The sequence below is a fragment of the Chrysoperla carnea genome, chromosome 4, assembly GCF_905475395.1.
Source record: "Chrysoperla carnea chromosome 4, inChrCarn1.1, whole genome shotgun sequence".
In the NCBI taxonomy this organism is placed as follows: domain Eukaryota; kingdom Metazoa; phylum Arthropoda; class Insecta; order Neuroptera; family Chrysopidae; genus Chrysoperla; species Chrysoperla carnea.
The window spans coordinates 32,223,255-32,239,787 of record NC_058340.1 but is presented as its reverse complement, the minus strand read 5'-3'; the positions used below and the strand labels follow the sequence as shown (position 1 = coordinate 32,239,787).

Below are 16,533 nucleotides of genomic sequence, written 5' to 3'. Positions count from 1 at the left end.
TTAAATCTACAGGACCAAAAAATATTTTTTAAATCCACATTAAAACTAAAAATTGAGAAGAAAAATAAAAGTTTTAGGGGAAGAGTTCTTTCAAATCAAAATTATACTTGCCTAGGTGATGATATTGAGTGATATGGTACGTCACGATTATGTCCAACAAGTTCATGATTATTTTCTACAATTCCCCATGGCGCAATACCTATGCTTATAACACGCCCGCTTCGCTGCGAACGTTCCAAAAGTAATGCGTCTCCAACCTGTCTCGTTACACCTAGAAAAATTGATATGAGCGATGATTTTATTAGAGTTTTTAGTCGATATAACTTGTATTCATTATGATCAGTTTTTATTTATTCTAAAAATTATTGGAAATTTTATTTATTGTTTATTTTTGTGTATCAAAAACGCTCCCTTTCAAACCATGATGTATTTTGGTGGTAATTTAAAAAAAATTTATTGAAACAAAAATTGTGATAAATTATGTAAACTAACCTGTATTTGTTCCACCTGTGAATATCCATGCACCTGTTGTTTTTGCAGCCTTAAGTAACCCTTTCCTAAGTACTTTTTTTAATTTTGGTTGTAATTCAAAATTTGCTTTGCCACCTTGAACAGTAATTAATAGTTTTGGTAACTCTAAATTCCATTCTCTTGTAAATAATTGTACTATGAGATCCGGTCGTGTATCATAAGCCAATCGAACATACTGAAAAATACAATGATAAAACATTGATTTACAATATTTGAAAAAACAAATTGGTAATTGTATATACAGTAGAGCTTCGATAACCCAAACACCCAAAATTGAAATTCTGTTCGGATAGATTATAGTATGTGAAATATTAAAACACATTTTTATAGAATATAGGAATTTTGAAGGATAAATAATAATCAAAGTGTGGGCATTCTACAGTGGTAGATAAAACAGAAAGATGAATCGTTGTGTGGCGTATGAAAATCGACATGTGTAGTACTTAAAATGTGGGACACATTACTGCGTAGCACTCCAAGTTCTAGAAATACGTGGGTTTGCAAAGGCAGGAGTGGGGTACGGATTATCGAAGCTCTACTGTATTTTTAAAAAATATCTTCGTAATGCGCTAAAAAATTTACTGAGAAGCATACCTTCTAAATTCATGTTTCTGTGATTAGCGCATGGCCGGATTTAGAATGAGGCCAACGGGACCGAGGCCACAGGGCCTCCACTAATTAGAAAATCGGAAATTCTTTTATTTTTTGTCGGTTCACCTTATAACCCGACAGTAACTAAATTTTTTAACCGAAAGATTCCATGACGAAAGAAAGAAGGATGAATCAAACGAAAATTTTCTGTATCGAATAATTTTTCAAATCTATATCCAATCTAATTATCTATTTTCTGTAATGCCGAAATTACACTACGTAGGTACGTATTTATCGATTATGGTGACAAATTGTAGTGGCGCGAGATCTTTCTCTAAATTGAAGATCATTAAAAATAGATTACGAACATTAATGAATGAAGAACGCTTGTCGAATTTGATACGTCTCAGTTTGGAAAACGACATACTTGGTATGAATTTTAATGATATTATCAACACTTTTGCGAACAAGAAATCGAGCAGAGTTTGTTTTTGCATAGAATTGCAAAACGATTGTAAATGAACAAAACATTAAGAATAAACTTTTAAAATGTATTATGCATGTTGTCCAACTTGAGCTCTAAATTCTAAATCTGGCCCTGTTAAGTGGCGGAACAATTGTGTCAAAATCAAGCTGGAATTTCTGTGACTATAGTTTTATGGGGAGACAACTTGTATATGCATATAGATTAAATGCAATTTATAAACCTGTGCTTTTGTTGGATGTGGACCCCCTTGAAATTCAATTGTTCCATACGCGTCGGTGGGTGATGGCATAGTATATTTGGCTGGACTCCATATTTCTCCTTTTTCACCGATATCCGTTCGTAAGCCAGCATGATATGTAAATGATAAACCACAGCAACATCTTTAAAAGAAAAATAATCAGATTAATTACTTACTTAACTACATGGATAGGGAGATAATTTTGCAAATCATGAAGGGAAGGAAAAATTGAAAAACCTGAAGCCTTTTACTTCGACAATTCGAACCTTTACAAGTAGAAAAACTCGATAACTTGAACTCTGACGTCCAAATTTAATAGGATAAATCGATAAAAATCACAGAAATTTTTTTTGGTACAAGTTTGGACAAGAAGTAATATTAGTTTATCCGATAATGTCAGATAAAACCTAAATATGTAGTATTAAGATTAAGATGTAAATTCTACATAAATCTTTAAATAACCACACAAAATAATCCTTTAAAAGTTATTAGTTGACATAAAATTTTATCTGATACATATTATTATTCATTTGAGTGTTAAAATAATTATAAGAAGTGTCTATTAAAGGCTACAAATATATTTTTCGATATATATCTACGAAAATGTGACCTTTTAATGTCAACACTGCAGAATATAGGAAGGATATTATACAAATTGTAATATATTTCAGTACAGAATTATTTGAAAAAAATAAATAGGCCACGCAGAAAAAAATCATTGAAAATTCTTTCCAATTATGGTTTACAATGGTATATCGAGTCGTCAAATCCCTTTTCTTGTAACATTCATGGTATAAGAGCCCATAACAGAAAAAGGCACCCATCTAACACCTCAAAAATATAAAGTAAATTTTTACTAGAAAGACTAGTAAGACTGAAAAACATGTTACATGTTATCTTTTTTTTTTTTAATTTAATTTAAGTTGAAAAAAAGATTTTTTTTCAAAACACTGCTAGAAATTTACACAACTTGCAGTAAATAATAACCTATTTTTGAAAAAATTTGTTTGGCTTACAATTTTTGTGGATTAATTTCTAACAGACCTCTTAGGTTAGGTTAGGTTGTATTGGCTGTCCACGAAGGACATACTTAGGCTATAGAGCCCATTGTGATACCATATATGTGTTTTAACACCTTTCCGCTGATAATTTCATTTATCAGATCCTCAATTTCAGAGGCTGAGTGCACCTCCTTCATGCATATACCATGTACTACACCAGCCCATCACAACTATTAATTAAATTAATTTTGTTGCAACGAAGGTAATCGAACCCGCTACCCTAAGCATACCGCGGACAGAATTGGTTACGCCTTAACCAACTGAGCTAATGACAGACCTCTTGTTATAAATTATTTTTTTTTTACAATATGCACTTAATAACACCTCCTTGGATTTAAAAAAAAAAGTTTAACATCTATCTGTTGCAACTTGTCTGGCTGTCAAATTTTGACTTCTTCGTTTAGAAAAATTATCGTGGTGTTTTGACATGTGCGTTCTTTGATGTAGTTCCCCTAGTGCTGACATCTAGTGGATATTTTCTTAATCTTCAGAGGAAAAAGGCTAATTAAACAGCAATTTAAGACAAAAACAAAGAATTGCCGTACACTCGGTGAATCATCCTGTAATATGTTATGATGAACTTAATACTAACAGTTTATATACACAGTAGATATACAATAATGTCATTGATCTAAAGTTTGCTGATGATAAGGAAGGATATGATACGTTTTTAAGGCTCTTGCACATGAAACAAGTTATAAGGAATGATTAGGATTCCATACCGTTTATAAACGATGAAAATTTGATAAAGAAAATTGTTTTATCATATCCACTCAAACATTAAAGGATATTGAATTTTGACACATGAATACACTACATAGTTTTAGATTATTGAATCTTCTAAAATGGTTCATTGAAGTAATTTTTTTTTTCTACGTATTCATTTAAAGGTATCCCCTTAATTCGAATATTCTGTGAGCTTTATAGCTTACTTTATGTAATTATTTCTTCATGTTATTATAGCTTTAAAGAAAAAATTTATATAGGATAAGAACCTTATCACTATCAAGGTTATTGACCATATATTCTGATATACTCGGTATAATATGTATATGTATTTTTCGATGTTCAGAAATATTATGTGTGAACAGTAACACATGTCATGAAATAGTTTTCGCATATACGAGTAGATAAAGTAAGTAAGCATACATTCTAACTACATGTAGGTGACTAACGGATCGGATCGGAGCTGTTTTCAGAACTACCCTCAAATTCAACATGCTGCAATGCGACACCATTCTACAACACATATGTAGAGGAAGATAATATAATAAATGCTGTTGCATTCACCTTTTACTTTTCATTTATTGAACTTTCAATTACATTTAACGATTCTTTCGTCCTTCTCCTTTCTTTATATTGCTATTACTATTGTTTTGTTGAATTAATTATATCCAGTAAACGGATAGTTGTACCTGGCATAAATTCAAGTCGGTTTCTCTGCGGATTTTTATGTATTTTAAGCGTAATGAATCCGAATTCGAAATTTGTAAATACAATTTTTTAGAGCGTTAAGAAAAATGTTTTTTGCCGCAAATTCAAATCGAAATTTCGAAAAACAAAAACTTTTGGTTTTTTCCTATGTAGAAAAATTGGGAGGCTTCAAAATGAGTTAAAAAATCTGTGATAAAAATAACTGCATTCGTTTTTGAGAAAAATTGAAGAAACTCAAAAAATATAATTTATTCTGATAAATCTTCCTTATACTTTTTGGACGTCAAAAATTGATTCTTTGATAGCACAGGCAAATTTTATTTGATTTGAATGAAATTTTGTTTGAAACCCACTAATTTTGGGTCAAGCAATTCATTTCTGATATTAGTTTTACGCTGTCACTCATCGTCGAGATCAGGGCCCCAGAATCTTGAAACCTATTATGTAGGATAAATTTGACAAAAAATTTGAAAAGTAAGAGCCAAATTTAGAAGGATTACATACTTATTAATCAAAACTTAGTTTATCAAAATTGGATATAATTTGGATGTGATAAAGCAAAATTAAAATTTTTTGATTTTGATGACGTCACTATGTTCAAATAATTAATTTTTTGATAGCACAGGCTAATTTTATTCGATTTGAATGGAATTTTTTTTGAAACCCACTGATTTTGGGTCAAGCTATTTATTTCTGATATTAGTTTTTCGCTACCACACATCTTTGTGGTAAATATTGGGACCAGGATCTCAGAATCTTCAAACCTATTGAAGGTAGGTTAAATTTGACAAGAAATTTGAAAAGTATGACCCAAATGTAGTAGGCTTACATACTTTATTTATTAAAATTAGATATAATCTGGATGTGATAGAGCAAAATTAAAATTTTTGGATTTTGATGACGTCACTATGTTCATAAAATTGATTTTTTGATAGCACAGACAAATTTTATTCGATTTGAATGGAATTTTTTTTGAAACCCACTAATTTTGGGTCAAACTATTCATTTCTAATATTAGTTTTTCGATGCCACTCATCTTTGTGGTAAATATCAGGACCAGGACCCCAGAATCTTGAAACCTATTGAAGGTAGGTTAAATTTGACAAGAAGTTTGAAAAGTATGACTCAAATTTAGTAGGATTACATACTTTATTTATTAAAATTGGATATAATCTGTCTGTGATAGAGCAAAATTAAAATTTTTGGATTTTGATGACGTCACTATGTTCATAAAATCGTTTTTTTGATAGCACAGACAAATTTTATTCGATTTGAATGGAATTTTTTTTGAAACTCACTAATTTTGGGTCAAACTATTCATTTCTAATATTAGTTTTTCGATGTCACTCATCTTTGTGGTAAATATCAGGACCAGGACCCCAGAATCTTGAAACCTATTGAAGGTAGGTTAAATTTGACAAGAAGTTTGAAAAGTATGACCCAAATTTAGTAGGATTACATACTTTATTTATTAAAATTGGATATAATCTGTCTGTGATAGAGCAAAATTAAAATTTTTGGATTTTGATGACGTCACTATGTTCATAAAATCGATTTTTTGATAGCACAGACAAATTTTATTCGATTTGAATGGAATTTTTTTTGAAACCCACTAATTTTGGGTCAAACTATTCATTTCTAATATTAGTTTTTCGATGCCACTCATCTTTGTGGTAAATATCAGGACCAGGACCCCAGAATCTTGAAACCTATTGAAGGTAGGTTAAATTTGACAAGAAGTTTGAAAAGTATGACCCAAATTTAGTAGGATTACATACTTTATTTATTAAAATTGGATATAATCTGGATGTGATAGAGCAAAATTAAAATTTTTGGATTTTGATGACGTCACTATGTTCATAAAATCGATTTTTTGATAGCACCGACAAAATTTATTCAATTTGAATGGAATTTTTTTTGAAACTCACTAATTTTGGGTCAAACTAGTCATTTCTAATATTAGTTTTTCGATGCCACTCATCTTTGTGGTAAATATCAGGACCAGGACTCCAGAATCTTGAAACCTATTGAAGGTAGGTTAAATTTGACAAGAAGTTTGAAAAGTATGACCCAAATTTAGTAGGATTACATACTTTATTTATTAAAATTGGATATAATCTGTCTGTGATGGAGCAAAATTAAAATTTTTGGATTTTGATGACGTCACTATGTTCATAAAATCGATTTTTTGATAGCACAGACAAAATTTATTCAATTTGAATGGTTTTTTTTTTGAAACTCACTAATTTTGGGTCAAACTATTCATTTCTAATATTAGTTTTTCGATGCCACTCATCTTTGTGGTAAATATCAGGACCAGGACCCCAGAATCTTGAAACCTATTGAAGGTAGGTTAAATTTGACAAGAAGTTTGAAAAGTATGACCCAAATTTAGTAGGATTACATACTTTATTTATTAAAATTGGATATAATCTGGGTGTGATAGAGCAAAATTAAAATTTTTGGATTTTGATGACGTCACTATGTTCATAAAATCGATTTTTTGATAGCACCGACAAAATTTATTCAATTTGAATGGAATTTTTTTTGAAACTCACTAATTTTGGGTCAAACTATTCATTTCTAATATTAGTTTTTCGATGCCACTCATCTTTGTGGTAAATATCAGGACCAGGACCCCAGAATCTTGAAACCTATTGAAGGTAGGTTAAATTTGACAAGAAGTTTGAAAAGTATGACCCAAATTTAGTAGGATTACATACTTTATTTATTAAAATTGGATATAATCTGTCTGTGATGGAGCAAAATTAAAATTTTTGGATTTTGATGACGTCACTATGTTCATAAAATCGATTTTTTTGATAGCACAGACAAATTTTATTCGATTTGAATGGAATTTTTTTTGAAACCCACTAATTTTGGTCAAACTATTCATTTCTAATATTAGTTTTTCGATGCCACTCATCTTTGTGGTAAATATCAGGACCAGGACCCCAGAATCTTGAATCTATTGAAGGTAGGTTAAATTTGACAAGAAGTTTGAAAAGTATGACCCAAATTTAGTAGGATTGCATACTTTATTTATTAAAATTGGATATAATCTGGATGTGATAGAGCAAAATTAAAATTTTTGGATTTTGATGACGTCACTATGTTCATAAAATCGATTTTTTGATAGCACAGACAAAATTTATTCAATTTGAATTGAATTTTTTTTGAAACTCACTAATTTTGGGTCAAGCTTTTTATTTATGATGTTATCGATTTACAGATGATACATTTTGATATTATTTACAGATTTCAACAGGACTGTATGCTATAAGCTAAGTGTCTGAAATTTTTAAGGACCTAAATGAATGAAAAATATTTCATGTACAGCATCAACAATTGTTACTTATTAAATTGACATTGGTTGTACAGTACAAGGCCTATAAAATGTTCCAACCTACAGCATACTACGAGAAGACTAACTGCCTTTCCTCATTGTATTCAAGTAAAAAATTTTAAATATGGTAAAATTTTATGAGCCATTCTGTAATGCCCAGAGTTTTATTCGATTGATTGTGTAGCGTGTTTAATATGTCAAAATGTCTTTGTCTCGTTTCTTTATCACAATCAAATGGAAGCAGTAATTTACTTTTTCCGTATGCAATTAATTAAAATAAAATCATGTCAAAGAACGTTATAGAATTAAAACTGTTTACCATTGTTTGATATGTAAAATTGGATTTAAATTTCTATGTATATAGAAAAGTCCTTAGTCCGAAAAAAGGTTCGAGACACTAGACGTAACTCAAATTCGGTCTATATACAAGTTTTACTGTATGTAGATTAAAAAAATTTATTAAATAATATAAATCGTTAGAATATTTTAATAAATTTTATTCCCTTTCATAATACGGGTTTATTGTAAATAAATGTAGTTTGTGTTTTGTATATGCCTTTTATAGTAGTAGGATGGATATCTAGCCACAAATCCACAATACACACGTAGAATTGATGATCATGTCAATTTACATGAAATACACTCTACTTTAATAAGTATTATATTATGTTTGAAGTGTTTTGATACATTATGTTTAAACAGAATATCACCTCAACATATGAATATCTACATCGTATGCTTATCACAATATTAACCATAGGATTATTGTTTCACTAAACCTCATTCTGAAAACCAAAGACACTATTCACTTGTGTTACAATTAACCATATAATTCAAAGCCATCACTTTTTTACCCGACTGTCAAGGGTCATCTTGTATGTAGGTATGTTTATTTGTTAATTTCTTTAATACCTCGTACTTCCAAATGGCACAATGGATTTCGACAGTTACGGTTTCATTGAATTCGTCTTAAAAACCCAAGTGTCTTTAGATAGGTGTTTAAAAAAAATTTTCCCCCAAAACGGGGGATCTTTGGCGCGAAATAGTAACCGTATCAATATCCGTTGCGTGGTTTTAAAGATCTAATCATACGTAGGGACGGACAGACAGGGAGAAGCGAATTTATTTTATACTATGTTTTGATGGTTAAATAAGTATGAGCTAATATGATCAAGTAATTTTAGATAAACAAATTAAAAAAGTGTTATAAATCGATTTTCACACAACCTTTTGATTCAATGTTAACCCGGGCCACGTGAACATTTTCCCAGGTAAAATTTTGTGCTTAATTTATTTGCGATGCCAAAAATGGGTGTTTTCATTTGAAATTCTCAATTTAGGCACAAAATAACATTGAAAATAGACTTTAAGGTATAGTTTAAAAATGGTACAACTTTTTAAATCCTTCAACTTTAGTAGGGGAGACCGGGTATAAAAGAAATGGTGGGTCGAAAGTAGCAAATGAACTGAACTTAAATACCGATATACTTCGAGTAATTTTGAGGTACTGGTATTTTTTTTAAACCCGGTATATTTAAATCAATTGACATTTGTGAAGTTATTTGTTCACATGAATTAGTTATGAAGTGTAAATTATCTTCTATATTATACACTCTGTAAATATATGTGTTTGTTTGTAATATTCATGTAAAACCATTTGTCATCAGCACTCATGAGCGGAGCAAAACGTATTTAAAAATAATATAAATCACATCAACAGTTAATAAAAAACCTCTTATATACTTCAGACTACAGAGAATTTTTTTCTGCATTAAATTACAGGAGTTTTTATACCATGTATATATGTAATATATATTTTAAGGTATACTAAGTTTAGTCCCAAGTTTGTAACGTTTAAAAATATTGATACTACGAGCAAAAGTTTGGTAAAGGTGTTCATAAAATCACCTAATTAGTCCATTTATGGTTGTCTGTCTGTCTGTCGTCTGCCTGTCATCACGATAATTCAAAAACGAAAAGATATATCAAGTTGATAGCGTATCATCAATCAATATACCTTATCAATTTTTATAGCGTACTAAGCACGTAAAAAGTGAAGTCGAATTCGTAAATGAGCAACATAGTTTCATTGGATCTTGGATCCGTAGGATCCATCTTGTAAATCGTTAGATATAAAACAAAAGTTTAAATGTAAAAATTGTACCTTATACAAAAATAAACAATTTTCGTTTGAAACATTTTTTCGTAAACCTCATTGTTTACCCTTGAGGGCGCAAATTAGGGGCAAATTGAATAGTATGTATTATATGGAGATATTAGTTACGTATGTGTGACATGTTTGTATGTGTAATGTGACAGTGTAATAAACGCTATCTCCGAGGAAGTGTCTCCATTTTAAGGAAAGCGGTTTTGGGCTATTTCTCGATAACCGTGCACTTTAGACCAAAAATGGCAAAAGGGTTTATTGTAGATATTTAAATTTCCTATCTTTTTTGTACTTTTTTGTAAAATATTTTTTTTTTTTGTATCACTAACCGTTTATGATTTATACGATTGAAAATATCTCTTTTAATATTTGTTTAAACAATAAAATGCTTGTTTAAACAATAACTTAACTTTTAAATCTACAAATATTCTAAAATTTTTACTTTAAACTTTTCATTGTAAAATTAATATTGTTGAAGATATTACACGTTCAATGTCGCACTACAGCTACAGATAATTGAGAATTTTTTCTTGCAATAATTTACAGGAGTTTTTTTTTCTAAAAGTAGGTTAATTATCACGTACTGAATGTAAATGCTCAAAATCCTTACAAATTTGGAGGGCGGAAGTGTTGCCATTTTGAGAAGAACCGTTACGGCCTAAAGAGGCCGTTAGCCCCGTACCGTGCACTTTCGGGGATGGTCGCTGCCTTTGTTAGTATAAAGCCAAACTATTTATTGCTAATTATTATTAACTATTATTTGAATTTTTATCATTACACTATGTATACTTCTTTTTTATTAATATTGCATCCGGTGGTTGCAAAATTAAACGCGTTATGACTTCATAAATATTTATTTTAGAAAAAAGAAGTTTTAAGCAAAAGTGTTAGGTAATTTGTAGATTTAAAAAATAAGTTATTAGAATATTTAAAAATAATTGGATCCCCCAATACTATCCATCCCTGAATATAATTACTATAGATAGCACTGTGCCTGGTAGCAAGTTGTATAATAGTTGTAATAGTCATAATGAAGTCTCTCTACCATGTAATAATATAGAAACACTTTATGCTTTACTCGTAATTAAAAATTAAACAAACTCAAGAGAAAATATAATGAAGATATTTGTGATTTATAATTAATATAAACAATTATTATTGTAGCTGTTTGTGATGTTACGGAAAAGCCAAAAAGTAAATTAGCAGATATGGATACGGAAACGTTATAAAGACCTTTGGTTTAAAGCTACAAATTTCGTTTAATGTGTGTTTAAACTAATTCATGTAGAATTTAAGTAAAAAATTAAAAAATATTTTCTAAAATAACTTGCATTCTGTGATACGTTGAGTAAATTTTATCGATTTGTTTATTCGCACTGTTAAAAATACTGTAGTTAATGCAATTTATTGATGATTTTAATTTTCGATTTCTTCTAATTTCTATATGTCTAATGGTCCAAGAGCTGGCTGCAAAAAACCTGGCCTATCGAGTTACCGGATGAAGTATTTTTTAAATGATACTACTCACTGTAACTATTAAAAAAATCATTTAGTGCCAGGGCAAATATGGTGCATAACCTTGCTATATTTTTTCTAAGGTACATTTTTTGGACATAAACTGTACCAATCGAGTAACCGCTTGAAACTGATTTTAAAATGTAGTTTCGAGTGAGTAGAAAATAATTATGAACAACTGCCTCGGTCAATCTGGTGCTAACCCGTTGGCACGACACATTTTTTAATTTTTTTTTTGTTGTGTTACCGTACCTATCGAGTAACCGCTTCAAACTGTAATTAAATTGAAGTTTAAACATTTCTTATTAAGAAAATATATTAGTGCCACTTCTATTTTAGTGACAAATGCCCGGCACGATACTTTATATTCCTTCAAGTCCCATACTATTGCTCATATAATCTATAACAGATACATTGGGGACTAAATGAATAAACATCTAATGGATAACAATTACAGTAATTTTTAAGTGATTTTTTTTATTTATACGAGTATTTTATAAAGTATCAACATAAAATACAATGAAAGTTCTCTCATATACATATTTTACTATAAAATTAATTAAAAAACTTAAATATCTAAAAATATACATTGAACTATATATATAGAATTATTATTAAATGTCATCATGATCATCATCATCACTATCGTCATGATCATTGTCACAATTATCAATTTCATTAAGCTCTACTTCATCAAGTTCTACCATAACAATGTCTTCAACTAAGAGAGGTGTTGGATCACCTTCGAACTAAAGCGGTTCAATTTTATTGTCATTTACTGTCCATCCGCATTGTTCTGGTGAGAAATTGATGCAGTTAGCTTCAGTAGCATTCTGCCACATTGAAGTTACATAGATAGTTCGTAAAAATTTTTGTTTCAGTGACTTCCAACATGGTGGAAGTTGAGTTGAATCAAATCTTTTTACATTTTTCATAAAATATTCTGCTACAGACGTTGACGTAAATCGATTTTGAAACATTAATAATCTCGCATCATTTACATTGTTACAACTTATTCCATAAATTTTACAAGTATATTCTTGCAATATTTCCATACTTCTTAAATTATCAATTTCGTCTATATTCGCGCTCAATGTTCGCATCAAGTTTGGACAGCTTTTGACAAGTTTTGATATTTAAATTTTTTTAATTAATTTTATAGTAAAATATATGAGAGAACTTTCATTGTATTTTATGTTGATACTTGATGTTTATTCATTTAGTCCCCAATGTATCTGTTATAGATTATATGAGCAATAGTATGGGACTTGAAGGAATATAAAGTATCGTGCCGGGCATTTGTCACTAAAATAGAAGTGGCACTAATATATTTTCTTAATAAGAAATGTTTAAACTTCAATTTAATTACAGTTTGAAGCGGTTACTCGATAGGTACGGTAACACAACAAAAAAAAAATTAAAAAATGTGTCGTGCCAACGGGTTAGCACCAGATTGACCGAGGCAGTTGTTCATAATTATTTTCTACTCACTCGAAACTACATTTTAAAATCAGTTTCAAGCGGTTACTCGATTGGTACAGTTTATGTCCAAAAAATGTACCTTAGAAAAAATATAGCAAGGTTATGCACCATATTTGCCCTGGCACTAAATGATTTTTTTAATAGTTACAGTGAGTAGTATCATTTAAAAAATACTTCATCCGGTAACTCGATAGGCCAGGTTTTTTGCAGCAAGCTCTTGCTCCATAATTCCTATATGCTATAATAATTTTAAACAAAGTATAGAAAAGATTCGGATACAAATCGCCAAAATCGAAACGGATACGTATCTTCGTTTTATGAAGGATACCCGGCGCATTACTACTAATATTAGCTATATTGTTAAACTTAACATTTTACTAATTAATTTATAAAATTTAAAAAGAAAAATTTGTATATCAACCGAAAGGATCTGATTGCTGCGGCTAGTTCGTCACAGAACGTAAACTACGGAACAAGTGCTGAGATGTCTTAACTAAGAGTGAGAAATTAAAAATATACTCAAACTTTTGACTTACCGGTGCTCATCTTTTGGACTAGGAATAAACTTAATACATTCTCGTTTTTGAAATGTAGCTTCAATCCAGCTTCTAGCCGGTTGCTGTAACAAAAAAAAAAAAAAAATTTTTTTAAATTGAATAAATTCCAAATAATTACGATTTATTTTCAGATCATGAATCAAGGGAATATTTTCGAACTTTTTCGAAGGGGTTTTTTGGGGTTACTAAACACGAATATCGCGACAGAATTGGACACGGTGCCGGGGTACCCAGGGTATTGCAGGTACCGTGGGTATCAGAGATCAATTCTGAGCTCAGGGACCCCGAAAACTCCCAAGAAACTAGTTTGAAATCGTTTTCATCACAATTAATCGAATTGTAAATTTTGTATATTTATACGGTTAATTTAAAATGCAAATATTAAATGCATATTATTTATGCAAATTGCATATATTGAATTTCTTATAAATCAATTTAGGTCACCAAATTTCCTGAAGCTCTAACGAATCGAATGCCGAAAACCGCATGCAAATTCGACTTACTGTTCAAATTTTTCGAACTTCATTGCTTCGTTTCTACGAATATATCGCCACTATCAAGCCTTCCTTTATTACTAAACTGACCTACGTTAATCCAAACTTACATTGATTCACGTGCGTTTTTAAATTAATTGATTAAGTTGACCTACCTTTTTAAACAATTTTTTAACATTAAGTTCTAACAAACTATTGATACTATTTTGGGAGCAAAACATTACATTCAATAAACAAAAATATTATAAAAAAAAACATAAATAATAAATTAAATTAACACTAACAAATAATTATTAATTAAACTACACATTCCGACATATTAGGTAATTAATATTTTTTAAAATGATAATCAAATCAGTGTTTTTAACACATTTAAACAATAAAATATGTATAAAAAAGGTTTAATAAAAATAAAATATATTATATCTTTCACATATTGAATTACGAATTGATAACTAATTTAATTAATATTATTAATTTCAAATGAAATAAATATTTTATTTTTCTTATAATGAAAATACTTTAGTAAATAGGTAAATAATCAACAATTTTCAAGTAGAGTAGACCTGGGACTGTTTAAAAAACGTAGTAAACGTATCAACGGTGTAAATTACTAATATATTTATTTTCAATTTCTTTTTTCTTTCAATCTAAATATTATTGAAAAAAAAATTAACATACTACAAATTGACGCACATTCACCTTCTCTTACTAGTAACCATAATCATGATTGGTATGTAAGTCACCGTGTAACTTTTAGTTCACACGCTTTAGGCCACACGAGATTTATACCATATGGGGGATTATATTTTTTTGAAAATTTTTAATATTATTTATCGGTTATTATAAATAATAATAATAATAATAAGAAATTATTAAAACAATAATATATTGTTAAAAGTATATAAAATAGACATGATGCTCAAGTATCGACGTAGTAGTAAACTTCATACGAATTCATAAAAATGATATCGTTAGGGCGTCAGAAAATTTATAATGTTTTAACGCGCACTTGAGTCGTATGGAGGCTATACAATTTTGGTCATGTAATTTACAGCCCGTTTTTTCAAAGATTTATTTCTTTGCGAGTTTGATAAAAAATTTTACAGGTGGTTAATAAAGTTTATTATCTTTTAGAGATAGTGGATATCTGAGTTTAAATTATATCGTTTCCAAAAAAAAAAATATTGATATAAAATCAGCAAACATTGAAATATTTGATTTGTTTTATCAATATCATTAAAGTATTAAACGAAATTAAGATTAAATTTTGGTTTGTTCCACTTGTAATTGTAGAATATATGCGGGTACATTTTTGCCCTTCAAAATTTTGATATAATAACATATAATCCGGTTGCTGAGCACTACGGCACAGAAATTTCTTTCCCTTACGTTTATGTGACACTTTCGAGCTCCAGGTCAGAACTACCCAATTTAATGAGAGGTGACTGCCTTGAATGTACGTAATTGTTCTTTTGGAACTGCCAATAAGTGGAACAAACTCCGTTGAAGGAGAATCCACAACAGAGATTACTCTAACCAATGAAAATATAAATTTTTATTTTTTAAATACAAGTAGATTATCTTAAAAAAGATAGCAAAATTTTAATATAGCATATTTGGTGTTAAAAAAATATTGTGATTACATTTCTGAGATATCTGTTATCATTAATTTTTGATGTTGACTTAAATGTTTATAATAACTTTTGTAGTGCGTCTTACTTGGATTATTTGAGTAAAAAGATTAAATTTATATAAAAAAAAAAAATCTAGTGGCGAATCTCTATATTTAATGAAAAAATATTACATTGAAAATTTAAAAATGTTCAGAACATTGACATTTTTAATAGATGTATTATAAGATTCCTTGTTGATTTGTTTGAAACTTTATGGAAATATTCCCGCTACACTTCCTGTTCAAAAGTTTCAAAAAATTCAAAGACGGATAATGTGTAGTTTCCAAATGTTTATGTGTATTTTGAATGTTACGCTTATTGGTCCATTGAGATTTTGATCTGGATCTATACACCAATTCAGATTATGATCTACATCTTTTTATCAATAGAAAGACTACCTTTGAGAACATCTAAAGAAGAGGAATCCTCCTGAGGTTCTCCTGAATCTTCAAATATGCGGGAATAATTTACGATCGGTAGATAACTCAAAAAATTTTTCCATAGGAAGTTTATAAATTTCTTTTTTAGTGACATTAAGAAATTTTTGTAATTTCTTTTTTGGAATTTTTATGATAATCATTTTGTAAGAGGTTAGTTTCTTGCTTATAGATATCCCAAAATTCAATACAACTAATATTGTAATCTGTATGTGTAGATAAAAATTTATAATTTCTAAGTATTTTTCAAAATACGCCATTAAACACACTAATTACTCTTATCAAAGTTAACAATGAACTTATTGAATTTTTCTATTATTATGTAAAAAGTGAGTTATTTTTACACCTAATATTCTTCAATCGCGTTCCCATATAGTGTCAAGGTTGGAGTTTGTAGTATCCTTATGTTGTCGCTGTATTAATATAATATCCATCTATAGAGAAATTTTTCATAATATTTCATAACTTGTTGATTTTATTGGTATGTGAAAAAGGTGTTTTTATTTTCATTTTTCTT

The 16,533-nt window shown here is 29.3% G+C and overlaps 1 protein-coding gene across 3 annotated transcripts in view; it reads right to left on the bottom strand.

Moving 5' to 3' along the window:
• Positions 1 to 16,533, bottom strand: part of LOC123299077 (transient receptor potential cation channel trpm) — a 160,910-nt gene that overhangs the window by 18,454 nt on the left and 125,923 nt on the right. For 2 of the 3 annotated variants that reach the window (XM_044881284.1, XM_044881285.1), the window contains exons 2-5: positions 13,389 to 13,471; positions 1,830 to 1,989; positions 493 to 706; positions 112 to 271 (exon numbers count right to left, since the gene is read on the bottom strand). In XM_044881284.1, coding sequence (XP_044737219.1) covers positions 112 to 271; positions 493 to 706; positions 1,830 to 1,898 — 443 coding nt within the window. In that variant the 5' untranslated portion in view covers positions 1,899 to 1,989; positions 13,389 to 13,471. Of the gene's footprint in view, positions 1 to 111; positions 272 to 492; positions 707 to 1,829; positions 1,990 to 13,388; positions 13,472 to 14,058; positions 14,115 to 16,533 lie in introns of those variants that run through there. The other variant, XM_044881286.1, reaches the window with a different exon arrangement.